This window comes from Eurypyga helias, unplaced genomic scaffold, assembly GCF_000690775.1.
Source record: "Eurypyga helias isolate BGI_N326 unplaced genomic scaffold, ASM69077v1 scaffold11622, whole genome shotgun sequence".
In the NCBI taxonomy this organism is placed as follows: domain Eukaryota; kingdom Metazoa; phylum Chordata; class Aves; order Eurypygiformes; family Eurypygidae; genus Eurypyga; species Eurypyga helias.
The window spans coordinates 6,958-33,720 of NW_010234088.1; the positions used below are offsets into that span (position 1 = coordinate 6,958).

The window sequence follows — 26,763 nt, forward strand, 5'->3', positions numbered from 1 at the left end:
GGTAGAGAATATGCTCAAGTAACACTTATGGAAGGTGATATGCAAATACATTATCCATAATTCAGATAGGTCAGAAATCACTCAAGGCAAAAATGACACTAGATAATCTTTTCCATATATGATTTGTGAGCCATTCTTCTGGAGTTCTTCCCCGATCATCCTCAGACTGCCTTTTTGTGGTGTTAACTACCCATCCAAAATTAATGCTGAGACAATGAAGTTAGGGTCAAGAAGCAAACAGGAGAAATCATGCAAGGAAATAGTAATAATTACTGCTGTTTAAACAGTTTATCAGAGTTGAATATCAGGACTGCCTAGGTCAGTCTTAAACAGAACAGCTCATTTTGCCTAACCTTCCAGAGCGATCATGAGGTCTCAAACTGACCATGCTAGTAGGGCAAGATTTATAATCTGGAACCTTGGTCTCCATTATCTTAAAAAATAGCATTAGACTAAAGCAATACAAAAATTATTCAAAAAATTCTCATAATCTTGTTCTCAAACACACCACTACAAGCACAAATACTTACAACTGCATGTGACTACAGACAGGAAAATTAAGAGAAAGTGACTAATGTTAGCACTTCCTTCCTGAGACCATGAATGGAAAGAAGAAAGTGAAAAGCTTGACCACAATTCACCCTTCATGCCTCGTTAGAGACTATAAGAACACACAGAACAGAAATATTTCACAAACAGTGCTAGTCAAAAGATGCTGATCTTTGAACACAGAAACAGAAGGAAAGGAAATACGTACGGATTAACAAGAATTTCTCCCCCAGAAAAAACCTTCAGTAGCAAGTTGTCACAATATATCTACAAATAAAAATTTTAAAAGTCTACACAAGGAATATTAGGAGGAGGAGTATCGTGAAAGACTTATTTCACCTTTTTGACAATCTTTCCACACGGTTTTTCGATTCTTCTCATAATGTTTATTCAACCAGGTGAGGATGGCTCGTTCATATGGAGAATATATATTACTGGATAGTGGTTCTGACTTTATTCTTGGCATGCTTTGCATGCTTTCCAAGCTGAACAGATCAGTGATATCACATGAAGAAACACGTGGAAGAACAAATACCTGAAATTAGAAAAAAAAATATTCGTTTCTAAGAACGAACTGTAAAAAGAATAATTTCAAGTTGAATGATAAAAATCCCCACTTTAAACTCTGACAGTTTTCTAATTTAGAAAAGGTTAAGAGATTACACATTAGCCTAAATGCATAACAAGAGCACAGATTTGCTGAGGGTTTAGGGTATTTCTTTCTTTTCTTAAAATGCAAACTGAAACTTCTAAGTGTTCTTGGGACTCTGGAAAGGTCCCAGTCGACTGGAAGTTGGCAAATGTTCCAGTTTTCAAGAAAAGAAAGAAGGAAGACCCTGGAAGTTACAGGCATGTAAGTCTCACTTCAGTGCCTGCTAAAATTATGAAGAAGGTTATTCTGGGAGTTGTTGATAAACACTTGAGAGACAATGCAGTCATTGGTCATAGCCAGCACGGGTTAGCAAGGGGAAAGTCCTGCCTAATCAGCTTAATTTCGTTTTATGACAGTCACCCATCTAATTGAACAAGAGACGCCAATAGATGTGGTGGGTTTGGATTTTAGCAAAGCTTTTGATACTGTCTCTCACAGTATTCTTATGGACAAAATGTCCAGCATACAGCTAGACAAATCCATTATATGATGAGTGAACAATTGGCTGATAGGTCAGGCTCAAAGGGTTACAGCAAATGGGGTTATATCAGGCTGGCATCTAGCCACCAATGGGGTTCCCCATGGCTCAATTTTAGGGCTAGTGTTCTTTAAAGTTTGTATAAGTGATTTTCACAAAGGAAAGAAATGTACATTAAGTTTGCTGATGATATTAAATTGGGAGGAGCTTTGGACTCCCTCAAGGGTAGAGAGGCCTTAAAAGGGGATCTGGATAGACTAGAGAGCTGGGCAATCACCAACCATGTGAAATTAGCAAGAGCAAGTGCCAGATCTGCACACGGGACAGGGTAATCCTGCTTATACATATGAACTGGGGGATGAGAGACTGGAGAGCAGCCCCACAGAAAGACATGTGGGTATTTGTGTTGATGGAAACTTGAACCTGAGTCAACAGTGTTCCCTGGCAGCCAAAACAGCCAACTATGTCCTGGTGTTCAGCAAGCACAGCATATCTAGCCAGTCCGGGGAGATGGTTGTCCCACCCTGCACTGCACTGGTGTGGCCCCACATCCAGCACTGTGTGCAGCTTTGGACACCTCAATAGCAGGAGGACATCAAATTCTTGGAGTGTGTCCAGGGGAGGGTGACCAAGACGGTGAAAGACCTTCAGGGCAAGACTTCGGAGGAGCAGCTGAGGTCACTTGGTTTGTTCACCTTGGAGAAGGCTGAGGGGTGACCGCATCACAGTCTGCAACTTCCTCAAGGGGTCAGTGGAGGGGCTCTGGGTACCAGCAACAGGACACGTGGAAATGGAATGAAACTGCATCAGGGGACATTAGGAAAAAGTTCTTCACTGATAGGGTGGTCAGTCACGACAACAGGGTCCCCAAAGAGTGTCTGCCCTTACTCATGTGGTTTAGTCTCAGGTAGTCCAGTGAGGAGAAGGGAGCTGGACTTCATGATCCTTATGGGTCCTTTCCAAAACTGAGATCCTCTATGATACTAAATATTTTTTGTTTCCAACTTTTTTTCCAATTTTTGATGAAATGGGTGAAATCACTGGAGCTGTCTGGATTCCTATAATTACTGTGTGTATTCTAGGCAAAGCACTAATTACTGAACTACTCTCCTGATCTCTAGTGAGATCGATCTTGAAATTGTATCTTTCATGACCCAGTTGCTCATTTAGGTCCAAATTACACTGACTGTTTCTCCTGAAATAGTAAATGTTATAATGCATACAATAAAATTCATGGTACACAGAGGTCCTTGGTTAAGTCTAGCATGAACATATATTTAAAAGAAATATATAAACATATGTATATAAAATACATAGGAAATATATAGATTTTAAAAGTAAAACCTCTACACAATTCCTTTGACTTTTTTTCCCCAACTGAAATGACAGCATAGAAAATGTGTCTGAAGGAGAAACAGAGAACTTGATTTACAGGATTATGTTAAAATCAACAGCTTTGGTTTCATCCTCCCTCATAAAAGAGGTCTTAGGGCTGACCGCATTGACCAGTGACTAACAAGAATACTGCATCAACTCCATAGTTCCATATATTCAGAGATAATTTAGGATTTGTTTGTTAAGGACTAATTCTTTGAAGGAGAACGAAGAAGGAAGAAGCAGACGACGCAGCAAATGCAAAAGAGGCAGAAACAAAAGCAGCAGCAAAAGCAAAACCAGCAGAAGCAGAAAGCAACAGAAACAGAAAAAGGCCAAGCAAAAGAAGTAACAGATAAAGAGGCAGCAGCACAAGCAGCAGAAGAGGACAAGAAGGCAGCGAAGCGGCAGCAGTGGAAGGGGATGAGACTAGCAACTAACAATAAAAAATGAAAAACTTACTAACTAATATTTAAAGTATATTTCCCAATATACCTGTGGGCTGAAGACCAGGTGCCCACCAAGCCACTCTATCAGTCCCCTCCTCACTTGGACAACGAGACACAAATATGACAAGCTCATTGGCTGAGATATAGTCAGTGAGATCACACAGCAATTACTGTCACAAGCAAAAGAGACTCAGCTTAGGGAAATTAATTAAATTTATTGCCAGTCTAAATCAGAGTTGGGTAGTCCAAAATAAGAACCACCTTAAAACGCTCTCCTGCTACCCTTTCCTATATCCCAGGCTCAACTTCACCCTACTTCTCCCTCAGTTTCACAGGGGGACAGGGAACAGAGGTTGCCATCAGTTCAAACATTATTTCTGCCACTGCTTCCTCCTTGGGGCAGAGGGGACTCCTCCTGCTCTTCCCCTGCTCCAGCATGAGGTCCCACCCATGGGATACAGTCCTCCACAAACTTCTACACCAGCACAGTAAAAAAGTTTATGTTTAACTGTTGATTCCTGTATTTCACTTTGTGCCTACTCTCTTTCACCATGTTACTAGGCACTACCAAGAAGTGTGTGGCACTGTCTCCTTCACACTCTCCCATCAGGTATTTACACACATTGATACCCCTTGAATGTTCTCTTCTCCTGGCTGAACAGTCTCAGCTCGCTGTCACTGCCTGCATGACAGATGTTCCAGGCTCTTAAATGATCTTTGAGACCCTTCACTGGGGTCACATTCCAGCATGTCCATGTCTTTCTTTTACTGGGAAACTCAGATAATATTTATAATTTTCATTTACTTTCCATTCATTTCAATAGAAATAAGCAAATATTTATTTTTAGGCATACAAACATTATTGAACATTCCTTATCATTGGTGAGCACATCACATTTACTTTGAAAACATGATTTAGACATCCAAAATGTTTATCTAACATCAGTAAAAATGAAATTTAATGAAATTTGAGAAGTCCATACTGACCAAGTCCATTATACCTTAAAAGGAAAAGGTATTATAAAAATGCTTATCTGTTTCAAAATTCCATTCTAAAATAATAAGTACCATGGTTGAGTATATGCTTGGTTAACTAAGTATCTCCAGTGAAAAGTGTTTCTAACCAGGATAACAAATAGCATGGAAGAGTGTTGTTTATTTGTAAGAAAAGATTTCTGTAACAATCCTACAAAATGCAGGCTATTTTAGCACAGCATTCCCTAATTCAAACATATTAACACACTGCTAAAGTTTCAGAACTAAGGAAATGAAAATGTTCTCACTCATTTTTTCTTCTCTGTTATAGAGAAATAAACTACTTAAAAATTATTTAGTTCTAAAAAACTCTTTGGGGAAAAAAAGAGAATATACCACATCTCTCATTCAAGACCAACTTTTTTTGCCATCACTTCTTCATAATTTAAGTAGTAAATGTATCTACAGTTTACCTTGTATACCTGCAGTAACACATCTGTCCAAGCTCGTTTGCTCATTGTCTCAAATACGCTGTCCTCTAGAATGAATAGGTGTTTGTCACTAAGTAGGTCTGAGTTTTTCACAGCTCCTTTTGTCAGCCCAGCCTTGTGACCCTTGAGATTAAGGAATGGGATTTATTTTCAATATTCATTTCAGAGGTTTGGACAGGAAATTCACAAGAGGACAATAATGAATCCATGGCATAAATGACTGATAACATCTACCTCAGTGCAATAGCAAACAGCATTAGAACCATTTACAGTGTGCCACTATCTCCGGAATAAGAACAACATAGAATTGACGGGAGTTGAAAGCAGCAACCAAGACAAAGAGACAACACATAGGATATTTTTTTTTAATAGTAAAAACAGTAGAAAGCAGTAAAATTAATTCTGCCTTCAGAAAGCATATCTGTTAGAAATTAATCACAGGCATCAGCAATGTCAGAAGGAATGGAAGAGAAAAAACAGGGGAGTAGGGTGTCAGTGTTGGTGTCAGTTTAAATTTCTGATCAACTCATGCACGTGCTTAGATTTATACAATCCGAAAGAGTCAGCACAGTAGGAATACTCGTGATACACAGAAGACTTCCATCAGTCTTCATAGGACTGATGCTAAGCATGTGGATTTTGTTAAAAAAAAAAAAAAAAGCCACAAACCTACCTTCTGTAAAGTTTGCACTTTAATCCATTTCTTATAATCATCAAGTTCAAGCAGAAATTCTGGCATAACATGAGGAAGATATGCCCCTTGGCTTCTAAAATCATAAAGCAGGAAAAATTAACAGATAAAAAAGATAATTCTTTAAGAGCAGTCCAAGTTTTTCAACTTGCTCAACCTACGTGCAAGTTCTGTGTTCTATCTCAGCACACTTTGGACTAATGATCAAGTTCTGTTAATTGCTTTAGACAGCTTCTATTTATGAAGTTCGTGTTCCATTCATCCAAGTGTCCTATCTTCTTTCAATGTTTTTACTCGGTACACATATGGAAATAGGTCTAATCTACAGTTGTCATCCTCAGAAGAGCTATAGAACAATGTTATATGTCATCATAATAAAGGTGGGTTCTATATCACTGTTCCCATAACTGGTTGCCTTTTGTTATTGAGGAGCACTGTCTTAAAAAAATTCATCCTCATTAAGGTCATTATTTAACATGACAGCAGTTCTCCAAGATCAGTATTTTCAGACTGTTAAGATGTTCTTCCTCAAGACACACAGCTTGCAACAAATTAGTCACACTAAAATATCCAAACTTCTCCTTTACTGCTGTGGTAATGTACCAAAGAAACATTCTGAGGGAAGGAAAATAAAGCTGATCCTTGAGAAAGATGCTTGAAACAGCAAACAACATCCACCTGCTTTAGCACATGGAAAATTTGAAAGATGAATCATGCATTACTTGAACCATGTTGACCAGAAAGCAGTGGTTGCAGAAAGAAAGCTGAGAACTGCACATTTCTATTCTCTGCTGGGCTTCTTCAGGAAAGAATTTTTATTTTCCAAAAATTACAGTGAGCATGCAGGGCTAGCAGATCACAGGTTAATTACTCATGTATGGCTAGCTCTGGATGTCTTACCACCGTGACATACATTCATGTCAGCAGTGCAGATACAGACATTTTTGTACCATGATCAATAAACATTCTCAAATAACAAGCTGTGAAGAAAAGCAAGTATTCTAGGTGTTCTTGAAATGCACAAGTAGGAAAAGAATATCTATAAATCAGGAACAATGAAGAAATCTGACAGGATTCATGCAAACAAGAAAAGGCAGAAACAATAGGATATAGTAATGCTAAGCGCATACTGAGCACTGATTTAATCACATAGCATCAAATACATGTAAGCACAGGAGTCCAGCTAGCACTGCTTTTCTACAGCAACCTGTATCATTTTTTCTAGGATTGCCATGGATAACTACTTCATTTCCAATCATCAGTCAATGTATCTGTGTAGACAGGCTCTCAAGCTTAACCTTGACCAATTGGCTGCTGCTCCAATTCTGCTCTGAATATGTCAGAGAGTTAACAGACAACACCCAGTAAGTCCAAAGGCTTTGATTAAAATTTGGCTATTAAATAGCTTTCCAAATTGTCCAAGAAACGACCTGAGAAACACTGAAGTATTTCTTTCCAATTGCTGTTATGCTTGGCAAAAGGGATTAGAATCCACTTACCCCAGAACTCATCATCGTTTCAAAGTAAGCAACTAACAACATGTTAGTTTCAAGATGCCTATATTCTCTGCAAAATCTCAACGGGAAGACTGGACATAAGAGTCATCACACTCCACCAGGAGAAAATGTTGATTGTATCTAGGAGTGCTATAAAAGAATCACATGAAAACTCTTCAAAGAAATGTCTGTTGATGGAAGCTCCTGAACAGACTTTGTTAGGGGTAGCTTCAAGCATAAGGTATGCAAAAGGACAGAAACCTGACTGCCTCCTTGCCAGAAGCTGCAGAATATAAACATAGTAAGGTATTTCAGAAGACCTTTCTGGTACAACCTTAATGTAAGTAGAGTAATGATGCTCTTTCATTTCTTCATTTATATTTTGAAGAAATATTTCCACTTACGTTGTTCATTTTCAGCACTATACATAAATGGTTTTGTTTACATTTTACAACAAATAAACTTGAGAAAAATAATGTATGGAGACATTCTCTCTCAGGTGCAATGAGTCAGTAAACTGAGTCATACTAACAAGTATACTCTCAGCTTCACAGCATACGCACCACTCTATCCACATTCAGTAAGCATTTACCTTGTCTGACTAAGCCACCTGACACGATCAGGGTGAAGTAAAGTGTTTCCCAGAGCTGATAATGGGCAAGAAGACTTTCTGGTATATTCAGAGATACTGGGTGTAATGCTCAAACATAGAGGATGGCTGATGGTAAGTGTCACTGTCATCCAATGAGAAATCATCTTAATTTGGTTCCTTTGTACTGAGCTCATCCAATAACCAATGAGTTACAGAGAAGATATTAAAATACTTTAAGCTAGACAGAAGAAACATCAGTTCTAAAAGACCAAAATTAAAGTTTAGATTCATTTGAGTTAGGGCTGTAAAACTCCACACTGAAGAGTGAAAGGCTCTGAAAAGCATATCAGCTCCACCCTTGAAAAGTAATTAGAAACTTACGGCTTAATAGGAACTGAGCAGAATCAATCCAGCTGACTACATAAAGATTAATGAAACAACAAGTTTAAGAGGGTTCAGAAGAGGCAGCATGTACTGGAAGTTATTCTCGACCACTCTCCTAGAAGTTATGCAGAGTATTAGCTTAAAAACAGGCCTAAGGCAGTGGAAACAGAAATAACTTTCCCTGGGTTGGAACCAAGTAAGTTTTTTGACAATCTGACTTCAGAAAGATAACTATATTCTGATTAGATAAATAAAAAAAATTTCTTGAATCTACTCAGGCAACCATTCAGCATCATATCATACTGTGTTCAGTTTTGGACCCATCACTACAAAACAGACATGGTTGTTCTGGAGCATGTGCAGTGAAAGGCAACAAAACTGGTGAGGGGTATAGAGAACAAGTCCTGTGAGGGAGCTGGGGTAGTTCAGCCTGGAGAAGAGGAGGCTCAGGGGAGACCTGATCGCTCTCTACAACTACCTGAAAGGAGGTTGCAGAGAGGTGGGTGTTGGTCTCTTCTCCCAAGTAACAAGTGATATGACAGGGGGAAATGGCCTCAAGTTGCACCAGGGGTGGTTTAGATTGTATATCAAGAAAAATTTCTTCAGTGAAAGGGTTGTCAGGCCCTGGAACAGGCTGGCCAGGGATATGGTTGAGTCAGCATCCCTGGAGGTATCTGAGAGATGTGTGGACAAGGGGCTGAAGGACATGGATTAGTGGTGGTATTAGCTGTGTTAGGTTAATGGTTGGACTTGATGATCTTAAAGGGTTTTTTCAACATCAACAATTCCATGAATCTATAACACCACATACTCAATATCTTGCTCTCTGGAAGGGCACAACACTCCCTCAGAAGAAGAATCTGCAGGGTGGTATTTGTGAGAGCTTTCAATTCCTATGATGCCAAGAGATTCTTCAGCAGTCCACTGCCTAATGACTCAAGCCTTTAAGATACAATGGGAAAATACAATGGGATGCATCCATTGATTCCTTTATTTATCAGAAGGGATGTTGAAGTTGTGAAAACAATAAGAATCTGTAAATATTGCTCTTCATTACTCAAGAAAGGCAAAGATATTTTTCTGTCACTGCTGCAATGGCTCCTCCAAATCACCTGTCACTATTATTATCTACAATGCACAGAAGAATGCTAATCTGCCTCTTTTTTAAAACAAATGATATGAATGAAAGTCGCACACTAAGGTCCAGTGTTGTTGTAGCAGCGTGCATTCGTCTCAGTATGAGTTCAGATACAGCTACAACACTGTCACAATCTTTTCATCTGAAAATAATGATCTAGAATAGTATGTAAAATAGTTTTTAAATGGCTCTACAGCCTCTTGAACACTAGGTGAGGATGCTAAAAAGAAGGAAAGATGATATGTGATTCTCTAAGGATCTGAAGTATAATCTTTTTCTGAAGTTATTTTTTATTCTCTGTTTCACAGCAGTGACAGCCAAGAAGGATGAAGAAGCGCTTATTAACCTTTTTTTGATTTAGAACAACTTTGACAGTTGTTCCATATTATGTGACATGGTAAGATTATCAATGAAGTTAGCTAACAGCTAAATCTGTTCAGCAGCAGGAGTAGTGCTTAACTTTCTTGGCATATTATTAATATGAAAGGCTAATAGTTTACAAAGTAAGTCTACAAAATCTTTGCTAAAGCCAGTAATTACAGTACAAAGGGCACCAGGGGAACAGTAAGATTATTAATGACAAACCCAATCTGACTGGCTACTGAGTCTGTCCAAGGAATAAGGTTGAGAGTTCTCTTTGGTAAGTAAAGGAGCAGAGCTCCTGTGGAATTCCTGTGTTAGATATAGCCCTACAAAAGGATACTTCAGTTCACAGAGGAACACCTTGTAAAAAAACTAAGTAACGTTTATAATACATAAATCTTAGATTACAAAAGATACAGTATAAAGGAACCTACTGTATATTGTTCAGTTGGAGTTGTGTTTGAACCATGTTAATAAAAAAAGTGGGAAGAAAAGATGCATGCATGTGTATTTTATCATCCACGTACTTACTTGAGGAAAGCAAGCAATGTAGAACGCTGCCAGTGGAGCTGTAACATTCGTTCAACTGGATCAAGGGGCAATGGCTGGCTCCAAGTAATGCCTGGTAACAACTGTCCACTCAGATGGAATAACATGTCATAAACAGTCTCAGGATCTTTGCCAACGTTTTGTTTAAAAACCTTGTCTTGTGCGGAGGTCATGTGGACTTTACACACATCACTAAGAGAGAAAGATTCCAACAGTATACTTTCAAACACACAAAACGAGCTAACATTATATATATATATATATATATCTCACAATGATGAGTAAAAACAGCAGCAAGAAGGTTGAAAAGTATAGCACTTTTTCCTTTTTACAGAACCTTTATAATAATATGAGAATTTTACACTGCATGGAATATTTAATAAGTATATATGGAATACTTCATAAATAAATTGTGTTTGTCACTGCTTTCTGCCAAACATGACTTTGATTTCTATCATGTTTATAAGTGCCTATGTATTTGTGTCCCAGGAGATTGGCTTCACTATTTAGAAGCAAGCTAGATAAGATCAACTAAGCAATGTCACTAAGAGTGATATATTTCCAGGGTGTTTGTAAGATTGTTGATTGTGAAATTTGCCTTCGCATCTGTATCAGAGCATCATAGTTGGAAATCTATTATAGAAATTTAAAAATAACGCCTCAATGACATTTTTATGTAAACAGCACATAATTGCTACAATTTAAATATACAACTGTGCATTAGAGTGTGTTTATATTCCCCAGATCATACCCAAAACACTTTAGTATATATGCTGACATTTGTTAGGCAGACCTAAGTTAGCTCTAAGCAGAGATGAATTACCGTCTTAGTGAATGTGGGATCGAAACAGGATTTTGTCCTTTAGGCCAACCAAAGAGAGTGAACCAATTCTTAACAGCAGTCAGGGTTTTCTGAAAGAAGATGTACTCCTCTTTGTCTTCATCAGGAAAAAATAATAATTCAAACTTATTTTCTCTCCCATCCCTTTGACTGTCAGCTTCACTCTCTTCACTCATCTTTTCGTCACTCTCACTTTCAAAAGTAGTGTCTGACTCTAAATGATACACAAAAAAAGAATCCAGAGAGAATCCTTATTTCCCTACGTTTGCCTAGTACAAAAACAATTTTACTTTTTTACGCACAATTGTTCCAGAAAACAAAAAACTGTCAGACAATAAACAATTGATTTATTTCTGGAGTAAACAGTTTAAGTGACATGTACATGCCCCGGGAATAGAACAAATTATTAACCGATCAGAAAAAAATTGAGGCATGGCTTACAAAACCACTCATAGCAATCTTAAAGAAACATTCTTACATACAGTTCCAGTAGGAATAGCTTTACCAGCTAGTCAATCACACAGCATGGCTCAGTAGCTGACAGGCTCAAACAGTTTATAAGTATTTTATGGGTACAACTAAGCCTACATCCCAATCTGTAAGCCTCTGAACCTTCTCCCCTCTGTTAGTCCTTCTCGCTCCTAAATTCTGACCTGGTCAAAACTTAGATTATATATTTTCACAGTTATTAGATGTTAAAACATCAACAACAATATTATTGCATAAAACACAACTAAGATAACAAGAAACTGTTTTCTTCACAGCACAAATAACTTGGATAATTCCATGCTCAAAGTTGGATTTTAATGCTACAGTTGCAGATTTAATGCTTCAATAAATGATGCATAAATAAAACTAATACCTTAGTGAATAAACTTTAAAAATCTTGTTAAGGTTTAAGAAAAAACAACACACTATGGAGAAAAGATACACATCCTTTATAAGATGACATTGCAGTCAGACCTGAGTTTATGCAGTTCTGCCAGCTGACAAGATTACTTTCCCACCTTGTCTCTGACACCTTTGCCAGAGGTTGTTGCCTTTTCACACCTAAAAGTGAGTTGCTCTTTTGAAGTCTTCTGGCATCATTTCACTAAAAATGAATCATGTTGGTAAAGAGCTACTATTTAATCTGTTTAACTACCCCTATTTGTCTTGGCAATACCTTAGAGAATGATCACACACATATCAGCAGATCCACAAGAGTAGAATCCTAACTCCTAGTTCAGATGGAACAGCACCTTAACTGAGCTCCACAGACAAGGGTGGTTCTTAGGCAGTAATTCATAAGTGCAATAAACATGTCAAAAGTCTAACCAGAGCATACAACCAGACCTTTGCAGGACATAGCACATTTAGAGTGTATACTGTTGGTTAGTCCATGACTACAGAAACAATGCCCTTCTTAGCAACTAATCCCTTAGGTTTTTTCAGCAGTTTAAAAAGTTCAGTTTTTCAATTCAGTTTTTCTACTGCCTCATCCACAGATACGTTAATTGCAAATGAGACCTTAACTGGTTTTTTTTTTTTAATGGCTTGACTAATTTGCTTTCCACTTACTTGGCTACCAGGAAGGACAGTTTTTTCTGCTTTTATAGTCTAGGCCACGTTTCCCATGGTGTTACAGGAGAGGACAGCCTCCCCAGTATTCATTGATTGTATGTGCAGAAGCATTTCAGGCAAAGGTTACAAACGTGAAATATATCTCTTTAAAGCATTAAGCTGAAAAGCAGTGGCAAGAGATCAAAGTGTTTAAAGTGAAGAGATGGACTATACCTGATTGAGAATCTTCATAGGTTGAGTCACTGATTGTACCAAAGAAACTTGAGGAAATACTGTGGGAAAGTGATTGTGGAGTATAACATGGATGCAAAACAACTTCTCCACTACTAGGGTCTTTACTGTCTATAAAACAAGATTAGGACCCACAGCTGAGAAAACTTATTTTATTGTCTGTGCTCTAACAGTTTATAAATAGGTATCTGCTTCTATATTTTTCTATTTTGTGCTTAATTTCATCAAGTAACAGTTCTCATTTGACTCATGATGAAAATCTCAATCTGGTCATTAGACTGTGGACAAAAATTTAAAAATTACCTGCATATTTTTTTCATTAACAGTATGCTTTAGCAGATGGATCTTCACTTGCTGAAAAGCACCTGTCAGAACAGCTCTAATTCAAGAATTCTAAGTAATGAACAAAATGTTCTTAAGGAATTTTTGACCACAGCTCTGTAATGACTCTCAGCATAATATTACTGAGCTCTTTCAGACTCCACAACACATATTTATTTTAAAAACTAAACCCAAACTTATGCTTTATTAATCCATCATTTGGAACATGTGTTCTGACATTCTCATGCTGGCCTATGATAGGATTAGAGGACGCTCAACTAGTTATCTCTCATGACAGTCTCCAGAGCAAGAGTAGAAGAGGAACCCAATGTAGTTTCTAGAGAAGCAAACACGCCAGTAAGAGAAGGAAAAATTCTATGATTATCTTTAATTTTTGATTGCTGGCACTCTCATCTGTATGTTTTGGAGCAAATAACACTAGAGCATGGTGTCAGATATGCGGATACAACGCCTTCCTGAATAGCTTTCAAAGCCACTGTGTTGTATAGATAGATACAGTTTGGTCACGTTAAACAGCATTCTGCACCAAAATAGTCCATACAAAATAGACTCAAGTAGTTTAGTAATAATGACTTGCTTCAAAACTGATAAAAAATGATAGTATGAACAAACCAATAAGCAATTGATACAGGATAGAAATATCCCACTATTAATAGGAGATCATTTCTTATAAATTTATCATTCCATTTTTGGCTTAATCCTCAAGGGAAACCTACAAAGCGTCTTCAAAAGACAAGCTGGTAAAAAAGATCTATTGCTCACAGAAAAAAAGTTTTTTTAAACCACATATTTACAATGGCTAATACTTTTCCCCCTTTCCTATCTTCATTTACTTGTGAGTGATATTGTACCTACACCTGTCTTCCCTATGAATTTAAAAAAAAAAAAAAAGGTCAGTACCTGTCTTCTTGCTAATCCCTTTTTCAACTTCACAAGTACCAACTCTCTTTTTCTCTTAGCACAAGTAACATATTTTAAGTTAATGCTGTCTTAGAATTCAGTCTTTATAGCTAAATCTATTTCAGATCTAAGGAATTAATTACTTACCTGAAAAACCTGTCTATTTAATCAAAATATATCACATCCCAATGACAATAAACCTGTTTTGAGCAGGAAGTTGGACTAGATGACCCTCAGAGATCCCTTCCTACATCAATTATACAACGATCCTAATCTCTTCCCGTAAGCACAGCTACACACACAGACATTACAGATCACTGAGGAAGGAAAAAAGAGGCAGGGGAGAGAGCAGGCAGCAGGCAGAGATGGGTCCGGAGGGTGAGGGAAGACACAGGCAGACAGGCAGAGGCTGAGAGGCAAAGCCAAGGGAGGGAAGCAGAGAGACACATCGCAGATAAAACTATTTCTACACTCTGACCACAGCCTTTTATTAGGCCTTAAAACACGGCAGTGTTCTCCAGCCTTCAAGGGTATTAATTAAAAAAATCTGAAAACTATTCTCATCAGGCAAATAATTATCACATTTTATCATAACACTGAGTGGCTTTCTTCAAAACATACCCAACTGTTGTCCTAGGAGTTACTGGTAATCACTATCTATCAATATATTATGTTTATTTATTCTCTATTGCTGCAGCTGCTTTCTCTACCCATAATTTCAAAACTTCACAAAACATTCTGTAGGATTTAGGCTTGTCTGATTTTTCAATAAACATACCTAATCATTAACAAAAGTTTTCTTCATTTTCAATAAGAAAATAGAAGCAATTAAAATTTAAAAGTTTAATTGCAGCATCCCCTTGTAATTAACTAGAAAAAAGAGGTAAAATGTTGACTGCTTACTGCTTCTCAAGATAATTTGTTGATCAGAGCTGTGAAATGCCAAATATGGGTATAAAGTAAGTAGGCAATTCTCTGCTGTTGCAGCAACTTGAATTGAGAACCTGTTCAAAACAAAACACAGGAGTGACAGTTACCATGGCTAAATAGAAAACTAAGATATTTTAGCATAAGAATAAAAGATAGAATGAAGGTGTCTAGACAACATTTCTTCTACTCTGGTTCAATAGGAGAGTACACATATGGGACTGCAAATGCCAAAATGGTAAAGTTTGGTATAGTTTTTCTACTTCATAGTTTTACTATGAGTATGGATGTATCATTAATCTCAAAGTCTAAAACTTAGCAGAGATTTCATGAAATAAATGAACTTGTCTGTCTGAAAAGAAAAGCAATTAAAATTACAGTTGACATTTATGAGTGTCCTAAAGGAGACTGCTAACCTGTTAAATATGTCCTGTAACTTTTGACAGAATAAGTTTTCTTGAAAAGCAACTTCTATTTTGATTTAATGTTTTTTCTATAAGAGTTTACAGAAATCTCAAAATAAATATTTATAAATAAATAGATTCAATTTAAAAACAATGAGATATTGACTGCAATCGCTATAACACAACAGAAATTGATGTACATGCTCCAATGTTCATTGGAGCGTCTGTACCACCCATGTTAATGTGAAGCAGTCCACCTTTTAACCCTTTTTTCATACTTCACCTCAGTCTCTCAATTTGCAGTCAACAAGCAAATTATTTCCATCAGTGGATCCCTGTTAGCCATCTGTATGTACGTTCTTAGCTCATTGCAACTGACATGTAATTCAGCTGAGCTTAGTCCTATGTTACTACATAGCTGTGTTTTTTTACTCCACATTAACTTATTAACTTAAATGAATATTAATCATTTTGACTAAACTGTCAAAAATACAAAGAAAAATTTATTTTAGCATGCCGATATCCATCTTTGTTTAGTATATTGATAACTATGCATATTGAAACATACCCAGCAGAGATTAAAAGAAAATGTTTTCTATTTTCTTTAAATTACATATTGACAGATAAATTCCTATTTAATGTAAATTTAGATTAATATTGAAAGGTATCACAAGACCTTTCAGGTTGATTTATATGATATAACTATAACATATCTATAACTATCACTGTATCTATAACTATAACATATGTGATTCTCCCCCTGTACTCGGCACTGGTGAGGCCGCACCTCGAGTACTGTGTTCAGTTTTGGGCCCCTCACTACAAGAAAGACATTGAGGTCCTGGAGCGTGTCCAGAGAAGGGCCACAAAACTGGTGAAGGGTCTGGAGAATATGTCTTATGAGGAGCGACTGAGGGAACTGGGCTTGTTTAGCCTGGAGAAGAGGAGGCTGAGAGGAGACCTGATCACTGCCTACAACTACCTGAAAGGAGGTTGGGGAGAAGTGGGTGTTGGTCTCTTCTCCCTAATGACAGATGATCGGACGAGGGGGAATGGACTCAAGCTGCGCCAGGGGAGGTTTAGATTGGACGTAAGGAAGAAGTTCTTCACCGAAAGGGTTATCACGCACTGGAACAAGCTGCCCAGGGAGGTGGTGGAGTCACCATCCCTGGATGTGTTTAAGAGACGGGTGGATGAGGTGCTGAAAGATATGGTTTAGTGGTGGACAGATACGGTTGGACTGGATGATCTCTAAGGTCTTTTCCAACCTAGTGATTCTATGATTCTATGATTCTATATATATAACTATAGCATCTACTGCTTTGTTATAGAACAACATAATCAAGGAAAACAGAAATGTTTTTAAAGAACCAGAAAGCAGTTTTTCTTTCTTCTTTCATACTTCCCTCTCCAAACTCAACATTCTCAAACACCACTCTCATGGGAACTTTATTAAATAGAGAAAGACTCCAACAAAATCCATAGTCATCTATACAAATATTCACATTTGGATTCCAATTTCACAGCTATCAGTTATTTAAATCAATAATCCAGCACTGCAATGTTTTGTCTTTTTCTTAGGACCTGTCAATCCTATTGGAACTTGTCTGGGAGTGAGACATAGCCTTAGCCAGTTTCGCCTTGTAGCATAGTATTTCTTCCTTGTCTTATTCAGGAAAAATCTCGGGAGCAGAACGTCAGCAGGACAGATGGCTGAGCAATATATCTACATCTATGTGTCCAAAACGTACATTTGTACATGTCCAAAACGTACATTTGTACATGTCCAAAACAGGTGTCAGAGCATTACGTTTTTTCTACCTTTACCAAGCCATTTAAAAACATACAGGATCAATAACTACACTGCAGAAAATTTTCCAACTTGTGACTTTACTGTGATACGCAAAAATTTTCAATACTCTGCAGGCATACGTTAGGTTAGCTTCAGGCAACAGAATTGTGGAAGGCTGGAAGAAAGCCCTATGACAGTTAATGAAAGACACAGCCCAAGTTATATGAAAGTAAGCCTGATGTCTATATTATTGGACTCAACTTTCCAATTTCTCAGTTTGAGGTGAGCACCCCAGCCATCTCCATTCTCAATGCTGATTTGCGATTTGACCATACACCAAATCTTCATTCATGCTCTGATTTGCAGAGTAATGAAACACAGGAAAGTGTGCTTGAGAATAACTGCAGTACCTCTTAACTAGTTACTCAAATTCAATGAGTGATACTACTCAAAGCAACTACTGCACAACCTAGAATATAAACCACAGCCACTGTTACAGAACATCTCTGTACGAATAAATGCCTCAGACCTCACAGTGCTGCTGCAAGAGAAGCTCCTCCCTGTTCCAGGCTGCTAACAATCCAACAAAGGCATGCCTCCTTGGCTGCTGTAGTATTGCAGTAAGAGAAATGCATACACCCAGCCAACAGCAAATGCAATGCAAATACATTCTTAACTAAGAAATTTAGAAGCTTCAGATTGTTCATAAGATGAAAGAACACTAGACAGTGAAACACCTGTGCTGGCTGAGCATGAGCCTGAGCTGTGAAGCAACACCAGGAAACTGCAAGTGATAGTAGTGAGTAAATCCCTGCTGCAGGGGACAGGGAGCCTCATTTGCCAACCTGACCCTTCATCTCTTGAGAGACTGATGCAGCTTGCCCAACCCTTGGCCTTCCTGCTCTTCCACATGGGCACCAGTGAAGTTGATGAGGAGGCCTGAAACTTAACCAGCATGACTTTGGGGGCAATGGTCAAGGGAATGGGGCATTGGTAGTCTTCAGTCATGTTGTTGAGGGAAAAGAGCTTGAGTCTGCCCTGAGAGGGTCGTGAAGTCTCTATTTTTGGAGATATTCAGAAACCAACTGGACAACATTGTTGATTCGATTTGAGCAGGGTATTTGAAGAGGAGGCTAGATGATCTCTGGAAGCTCTTTCCAACCTCAGCCATTATGTGATAATAAATATCGACTCATTGGCTACCTGTCCACTATTGATCATCAAGCATTTTAATATGGTATTTTCCCAAAAGTAGAATTTGAAAGAGAGCTTCAAGAAGAATGAGCTTGTAGATGAATTCATCTGAGTTTTAAAAGATGACGCTCCATCCATAAGGAAGCATAGCAGGAAAAAAAGGGTGCTAGGAGAAATGTATTTATGATACACATTTCAGGTACTGAGATACAGGGCACCAGATAGAAAAGGATGCCTATTTCCATACAAATATGGCCAAAAGATTACAAAGACATGTATATTCTGCATGTGCTTAAAAAATCGTTTTGTACCACTGTCTTTTATTTATAACACCATTAATGAAGTGAGGTTACAAAGTTATAAGTCTCATGCAACATATTTGTTCTGTATTTTCATCACAGCTTAACTAAATAACATAAAATTCTGTGCCTCCCCATTAGAATGAAAGGTACCTGTATTGCTAGCAAATGTGAGGTTACTAAATGTGTTCAATTCTTCAGTGTATTCAGTTTTATAACGTTTAAGAAAGCAAGAAAAAAGTTATCCACATGAACCACCATTCCCACTGCTATGTCAGTGTTTATTGTCTAACGTACATTTCCAAACAACACAGAGCAGAATGGCCATTAAATATATTGTGCTGACCTACATTTGAAACCTGCTGATCCCCAAAACAAAAGCTCCAACTGTGATGACAAAAGAATACCATCTAGCACTATGAAGCAGTTCGTTCACTTCTCTTAACTCTGTTCTGGTTTTTTATTTGTTTTAAAGTTTGTGGAAAGACAAAAGAACCTGAATCAATATATATATATTAGTGGTAAAAGGAAACTTGATGTGAGAGTGAAGCATTTTACACATCTTTAAGAACAAGGAATAACCTAGATGCAGGGAACAAAAAGCCACCTAAATAAAGACTTGCCCTCCTCCCTCCCCCCAGAAATTCTTGAACAGATCCAGAGATGGCAGAACTGGAAGGGAGAATAAAAGCTGATCCATGCAAGCTCTGCCATTGCTCTTCACAAATGAGCAGCTCCCCAGCACTGAGGAGCTTTTACCCTTTGTAGCAGGAGCTCAGGCTTCCACAGCAATCAAAGGAATACAATAATGAATAGTGGCAGATGCACGGTTGCACATGACGTTCAAGACTTACAGCTGTCCAAGTAGCCATGTTTTTGTAGTAGCAGCAATGATGTTTGTTCTTAATTCCTGACTTACAGACACTTCAGCTGGCAGGGACCATCAAAGTGGTAGAAAGTCACAAGCACCGAAAAGAACAGGAGTGATTAATGGGTTTGGACCATCCTGGTTTTCGAAAGCACTCTAAACTATCTGAAGTAAAATGCCAATTATTCAGATGAATGCAGGAAAGCAGCATGTAAATATCAAGAACTCCCATGCTTTCTAGCTCCCTCCTCTCTCCAAATTTCAATGGTATTGAAAGAAATTGACAGCTCTTATTCTCTGAGGCATGCCAGCAGAATACATGTATTTGACAATTGCCAGGCATGCCTGTTAAAGAGCTGCATGTTTTAGGAACTTTCCCAACAGCAGGAGGGGATTTAGTGTCTCCCCCTGTGAGACAGACACTGAGATCTCCTGGACAATTAAACCAGCTGGGACCAATTCATAACTGGGTACCTTTTAGTGACTGTGTCTCCCTTGCATCATGTTGTTATAGAGAGTAAAGGTCCCTAACATCGTCTCTTCCTGAAGTTCCAGACATGAACAACATGAATAACATCAGAAATTGTGTGTTTCCCCAGAACCCCAGTGGGAGAGGGAAAGAAAACGGAGAGCTGCAGAACAGGGAGGCAATAACCTCAGCACATTTGTGCCATCAATGATCACAGCAATTTATCTAAGCAACACATCTAGGATGGGGGGTTGGATATTTTGCTGCCCTAAGCACCACTTCCTTTGACTGTATGACACAACACATACCTGTTGTTTACTACTTGTTTTTAGAAAGAATAGGTTTAATGGCATTTAAATCAGGATGGCAGAAAACTTTCATAAAAAATTAGCTAATCATTAAAAGATATAATAAGAATTAGAGGACAAATATATGAAGCAGAGGCTTTTCTTTGGTTTAGTTTTTCAAGTTGAAGGAAATAAGAGCCATAACCAAATATTTCTTCCCATTCATTAAATACTTGTTCAAGATATTCTCGGATGTTAAGGTCTCTTCTACTTCTGTATTCCTATCAACCCTTTGCAAGAAAATGTCATTTATTCTGCTTTGGAGTCAAAGGAGCAAAAAGGGAGAAGACATTAAAAATACCATTAGAAATTAACTGCAAATTCTCATTTAAGGCAGTCATTAAGTAAATATTAATGCACTCTCTTACGATCCATTTAATGGAATCTGTGCACACAGCAAATTACTTGCATAAATGACAACCATATATCTCCTCAGTTTTCTTTTACAGCTATATAGTACATATAGCATGGTTTTACTGTAAAACATGATTGCTTATCATCTTTCAGATGTTTTCTGTAAAGTAGCCAATTTCAATAACATCTATCCTCTACCCAACGTTCAGTCTGATTTAAAGAAAAAAAAAAATTATTAATTAGGTGGACTTAATATGGACTATGCAAATCAATCCTACTCAAGTTTTAGACCTGAATTTAAAAAAGCAACACACCGCAGAGCCTAAGTTTAAAAAAAAAAAGAGTATTTGCCACCTCAATACTCATGCTTTGAAAATATGCCTGTAGTTATTTTTGCCTATAAAAATATATAAATATATGCCTATATTTATTTTTACTTAAAAGTAAAGGTTCCTCTAAGTAATTAAATAAAGGACACAATATTTTACGTATATATATATATAACTTTTTAACTCACTTATTTTAATTCCATCCCAGAACACAGAATATGAGTTGAAGTTCAAAATTTTAGTTCAAATCATTTAAAAATACATATTATTACTTTGAAAATGGAAATATAAAGAGAGAACACCTGACAAATTAATACTTTTTCAGCAACTGGTGCTGTGATATTTCACAGTCTATTAAACCAGGAAGCTATTCAAGACCAGTTAGCTTTTATAGGTGTTATAAAAGGTTACAGGTTTCATTGTTTTATAATTAAAGATCTAGAAAGCCCTGAAATCTGGTCTTCCTAAAAGACTCAAATTAACAAAGCAATTAAATTTATTAGTTACAAAGTTTGAAACAAACTGCTCAAATGCTTAGATAATTGGTTGAACTAGATTTAAAGTTTGAATGCTTTGCATAGGTCTCCCATGGCGGGGAGCTGGGAATAATGAGGGCAGGTATGCAGAGAACAAGAAATTGCAGCTACAGATTACTGTGGAGTGGAATATCGAAGCACATAGTAATATTAACAGTAGTAATAAAACCCAAGTCTGGGTGAATGATCATAGACTTTATTAGAATAATAACAATATGCTCAGGATTAGGGAATCCAGCACTTAGAATTCTTTCCTTCAATTGGAAAAGTCTTTCTGGCTATGATAAAAATAATTTCTTCCAAAACCCAGTATGAACACTATTACTACACTGACTCATAGCACACCCAGAATCTCTTTGGTATGGACGGTGTGCTATTTCATGCAGTTGTATTCAAGTTTTATACCATCTGCTTTTACAGCCCACGGACACATGCAACTGCACTGGCAAACCAGTGTTATTAGTTTTGTCCTTTAATAAATCCCTACCTACTATGTTTTAAAACACAACAGCAATTTTAAGAATATTTGACATTTCTGAGCATGATTTTTTTTCCACTTTAGTGAGCAGGGATGTCTTTTAAGCTTACTTTGATTACTTTTTTTTTTTTTTTCAAAACCACACTGTTTGCCTTTAAATTGAGGATGGTATCCTTTATTTCCTTTCAATGGCAAATGTAGAAAAAAAAAGTTCATAACACAGCAGAAAGGATTATTTCTCTATAACAAGGTTTGAGAAACTGCTAGTGCATCACATAAAAAGTTATTAAAACTATTGTGCCTGCTCAGCAGCTATATTTCAGACCTCATCATGAGCTTAAATTATCCTTTTCTCATAATTACTGGAAGCCTTAGCACACATTTATGAATCACATACCATACAATGATTAAATCTTAGAATTAAATAAATTGAATATGGAATAGATTCTTGGCTGACAATCTATACAGAAAAATATAAGACACTAATCCAATGCAAGCAGCAATAACTGAAAGGTCTCTTGCATCAAAATAATATAAAATCTAGTTTTATGCTCAGGAAGAATCCCATTCTAAGCTGTAGGACAGAGATATTTAACCCTCAAAATAGTTTCCTTACTGAAAATAGTAACAGCAGGAGTGACTTTCAACCACAACGGTACTTACCTTTCCTCTTCAGGAATAACCCCATTCATCCCACCCAGGGAAGCATTGAATAAAAGGACAAATGCTGAAAACTGTTATTTTTGTACAGAATATTTAATAACAGATTTGATCTCCATTTAGTGGCGGCAAGGGAGATCATCTGAATTATTTTTTACTATTCAAGTTAACTGGGTATTTTCCAAAAAAGCAAAATATTTTGTAATTGAAACCATTAGGATATGCTAAAACAAGACCGTGTCTCTCCAAAGCAACCCGAGAAGACTGATAGGAATTACCAGTAGATATGAATGATACACAAGACCTTAGTCTTACCTTAGACACCAGAGCTGAATTTTGTGTTTTCTAACTGTAATTCAGCTGAAAAGAAATACATTTCTATGTTTCACTTTCATTTTTTCACAATGATTGTTGTATACCTTTACCAAACCATTATGAGTTCTGTGTCTTATATTCAAGTTCTACAGCTTGGACCCTGCCCCCAAAAAAATCTGAATTGCACACATTACCTGTTTTCTTCTTCATCAATGAATACCACAGTCACTAAAAGTGACAGTGGCCTAGATGATCTGAAGCCAATATGACAAATTAGTTCCTTATTTGTGCCATCTGATGAAAGAACAATATCTTGTCCTTCTGGGAACTGTACAGTAAAAGGGTAAATCCTGTCACCATCTTCAAGTTCAAGGTCTGGAAATTCAACTTGAATTCGTGATTGCCTGTGTTAAAAATAAATAGTAATGGTGTTTGTGCTCACCAACTGACAGTAATAACATTAATTCACAGATTCACACATTTATGAAACTGTTTTTCAAGGTTAAATACAGAACAATATCTTCAGTTTTGATGTATAACTCCAGTGAAACTTAAAGAATTAAAATTCCTTTAGTATTTAGATGCCATTTTGTTTTCTACATATGCATCCTAAGATTTTACACTGGCCCACAACAGTTCAACATCCAAACGAAGAGCAATTTCTACTAAACCGTGCTACAAAGGACACAAATACTAATCCCCTACTTTAGGTTTCCCAAACCCAAAGCTTTCATTAATGTAGATTAAACTGCATTAGTACACAAAAAGAGAGTTTTAAAACAAAAATATTAAGGAGAAGTTTGTGAAGATGCTTAAAATTCTTTCCCCAGTTACGTAATTTTAGGTTCCAGTTCCAAAATAATAATGGCCATCAGGCTCATATGTAATCCTTTCAGGTCCAACCACTGAACTACTGACAAGAGACAAATGACTTGATAAATAACTGTAACTCAAATGGGGTAATATATTAATACTTCGAAGCTAAAGTGAATTTCATTAATTTTCTGCGACTTAAAGAATTTTGCTCCAGTTCTTCTGATACTGAAATGTTACGCTTATATAGATATCAAAATAACATTATTGCTTTTCAATAATTGCAAACAGAAAAGTAGTGTCTTAGACACCAGAAAAGTGTATGTCTGTATGCATATACACAAGAGTGCTTGGAAACATTAAGATATTAATATTTCTATCAAATTGGAATAGGTGTGGTGCTGGTTTATTTTACATAATATGAAGACTACAAAAAAGCTATCATAAATTCAAATAACAGTATAAAGCGGGTGATCCACAGAAAAATAAAAAATATATTGATTATTAATTATATTGACAGGATTAAAACATTTGTGCTGGTTTTTTTGGTACTAAATTCTTGCTTAGGAAGAAAAAAAAACCCCCACAACTCCACCAATTGTCCAAATAGCAGCCAGTGCTTTATGACCTGTGCAGTAGAGAAAATAAAACAACACAAAAGTTTTGTCTCATCTCAATGTCAAAAAAGAAATAAGGCTATGACCTTAGTATGCGGCTAAAGTTAAAAAAAAATCCTGGCAGTACTCTTCTTATTTTTTGTGCTATACAAAGTAATTTTAAAAGCATATGACAAAGTGAATATATTAGAAAATGGCCACTTCATGAAGTAGGAAGGTTTTGTGGACAGAACACGGGCTTGTTGACTGTACAGCAAAATCAATTACATGAATTTTCTCTTAAATATGCAGACTCTTTTCTGCTGAGGAGAAAATTAATATTAACCTTCACAAACAAAAAATTAATTTACTTTTCCAGAAAATCACAAAACCAAAAATTAATCAGTATTTATGCAATAAATTTATTTTGAAATTTTTACCTTAAATAGTCCTGTGGAATGATATTGATGGTGGCTTCAGTTTTCACATCCAGAGGAACTGGCATCAGCAGTAAAAAGGGGGGATCAAAATTTATTTTTGGTGACTTCATCGTACCAGACAATGATATTTTGTAATGTGATGGATTATCATTTAGACACACTGATATTTCAGATACATATGTCCCAGGACAAGCTGTTAGCAAGATTTTAAAAAAGAAAGAAAGAAAAAATTATATATCTATAAATACATGCAACTTAAATGTATTTTACAGTATCTAACCTTTTTTGTGAAAAAAAAAAAGTCATTGGTTTGGCTCTCTTACTCAAAATGTTGCTTAACAGAGTGTTGTATCAGAAGATTTATTTATTAAGAAAGCTTATAAGACTGGCTTGCAGCAAGTCAGAAATCCATACTTTTTTAATTTGTCAGAATTTTTTCAAAGTATGAGTTCATTTACCGTATTAATATTCCTTTATATGTAACTTCAATGTCTCACTTCTCAAAATTTCAACAATATCAGTCATATTATAAATTACGCTAATTAACACAGAGACTGCTAACTTTACTAAATAATAAATATCAAAAGCATCTGACTGCCAAGAGAGAAGGCACCAGCTTTTTCTTAAGAAGGTGATCACATTTTAACAGATGACTCTAAAACCTCTACTGTTGCCAAGTCAGCCTCAGACAAGCCAGCAGGACAGGCTCTACCCTCCAGTGACAGCACCTCCCATTTCCTTGTGTTCTACCCCATTTCATCGTCTTGCTAACTGCTGCAAGGCACTTTTCCCTAAGATGGAAAAGCACATTTTCTTTCCCTCATACAGGAAGGAAGGTGCTTACTTCAGTATCTGTTGCACTATCAAAATGATGTTCTAAAACCTGCAATGAGATTTACCAAATTTTCAGTCATTCCCACCTGCTGAAGAGCCAACAAAAAATAAACAACTCTGGGCCGGGGCGGGGGGTAACACGCAACAAATGAACACCCTGTATTTAGAAACCAATCTGCATGGTGTCTTGTAAGACAACCTAAAAAGTTTAATCTTTCAGTTTGCAAGAAAAACACACAAAAGAAAAAGCTTACAGGTTAGTAAGTATAGAAACATCCTCTCCTAATATTTAATGAAAGAGATAGCAAAACAAATAATTTTGTATTTTAGGTGTCTGTATGAGCACATATGTGTCACTGCAAACAAAATGCATGACAAGCTCTTCTGAGATTAGCTCAATTATTTTCACAGCCTGACAAAGAGTTGCCATTGTTTAAACACACAAAGAAGAAAACCTAATGTCTTCAAAATAGTGTGTTTTACTCCTTCCACATAAGAGCCAATTTCTTCATGGAGATGACGACAGATGAGTTTCACAGAAGCCTGTTAGCTCACCAGAACATGGTCTGCAGATCCCTTGATTTCAGACCCAAAACCATGAAACTGGCAAAACGAAAACCAGATGAAATGGGAATTTGCTACAGTGCTTGCAATATCTGGCTAATTCCCTGTTAAACAGAAATCAACTTTAGGAAGATGATACTGCTGAGAAGGCTAAAAAACTTGTGTTTCCAGGTTTTGATACAGTAAAAACACACCTTTTTCTAGTATTTAGCCTTTTTATGATGAGGGAAAGGTGAGGGAGCACCAGAAAAGGCATGGAGATGGATGAAGAGCCAAATGGGATATTTTTTACGTACTTGTAAGAAAAGATATGCTATACAAGTTACTCTCATATATGAGTTAGACAGTCCTACAGCTGTGCTCTAACCAAACCATATTTATGTCATTCTATCTTCATATGTATGTATGACATATTGTAGAGGGAAATGACAGGCCACAACCAATAAATGCCATAGGAAAGGAACACCAGGAAGGACAAAAACGAGA

At 36.9% G+C, this 26,763-nt stretch overlaps 1 protein-coding gene across 1 annotated transcript; it reads right to left on the reverse strand.

The window, feature by feature from the left end:
• Positions 1–888: 888 nt before the first annotated feature.
• Positions 889–24,989, reverse strand: CHDC2 (calponin homology domain containing 2; the record flags this gene model as incomplete). Its single annotated transcript, XM_010161936.1, has 8 exons — positions 24,880–24,989; positions 23,225–23,434; positions 14,962–15,062; positions 11,005–11,236; positions 10,164–10,373; positions 5,642–5,735; positions 4,951–5,091; positions 889–1,084 (listed from the first exon to the last, which is right to left on the reverse strand). Coding segments are annotated over exons 1-8 (1,294 nt in total), but the record flags the coding sequence as incomplete, so codon positions are not given.
• Positions 24,990–26,763: the final 1,774 nt, after the last annotated feature.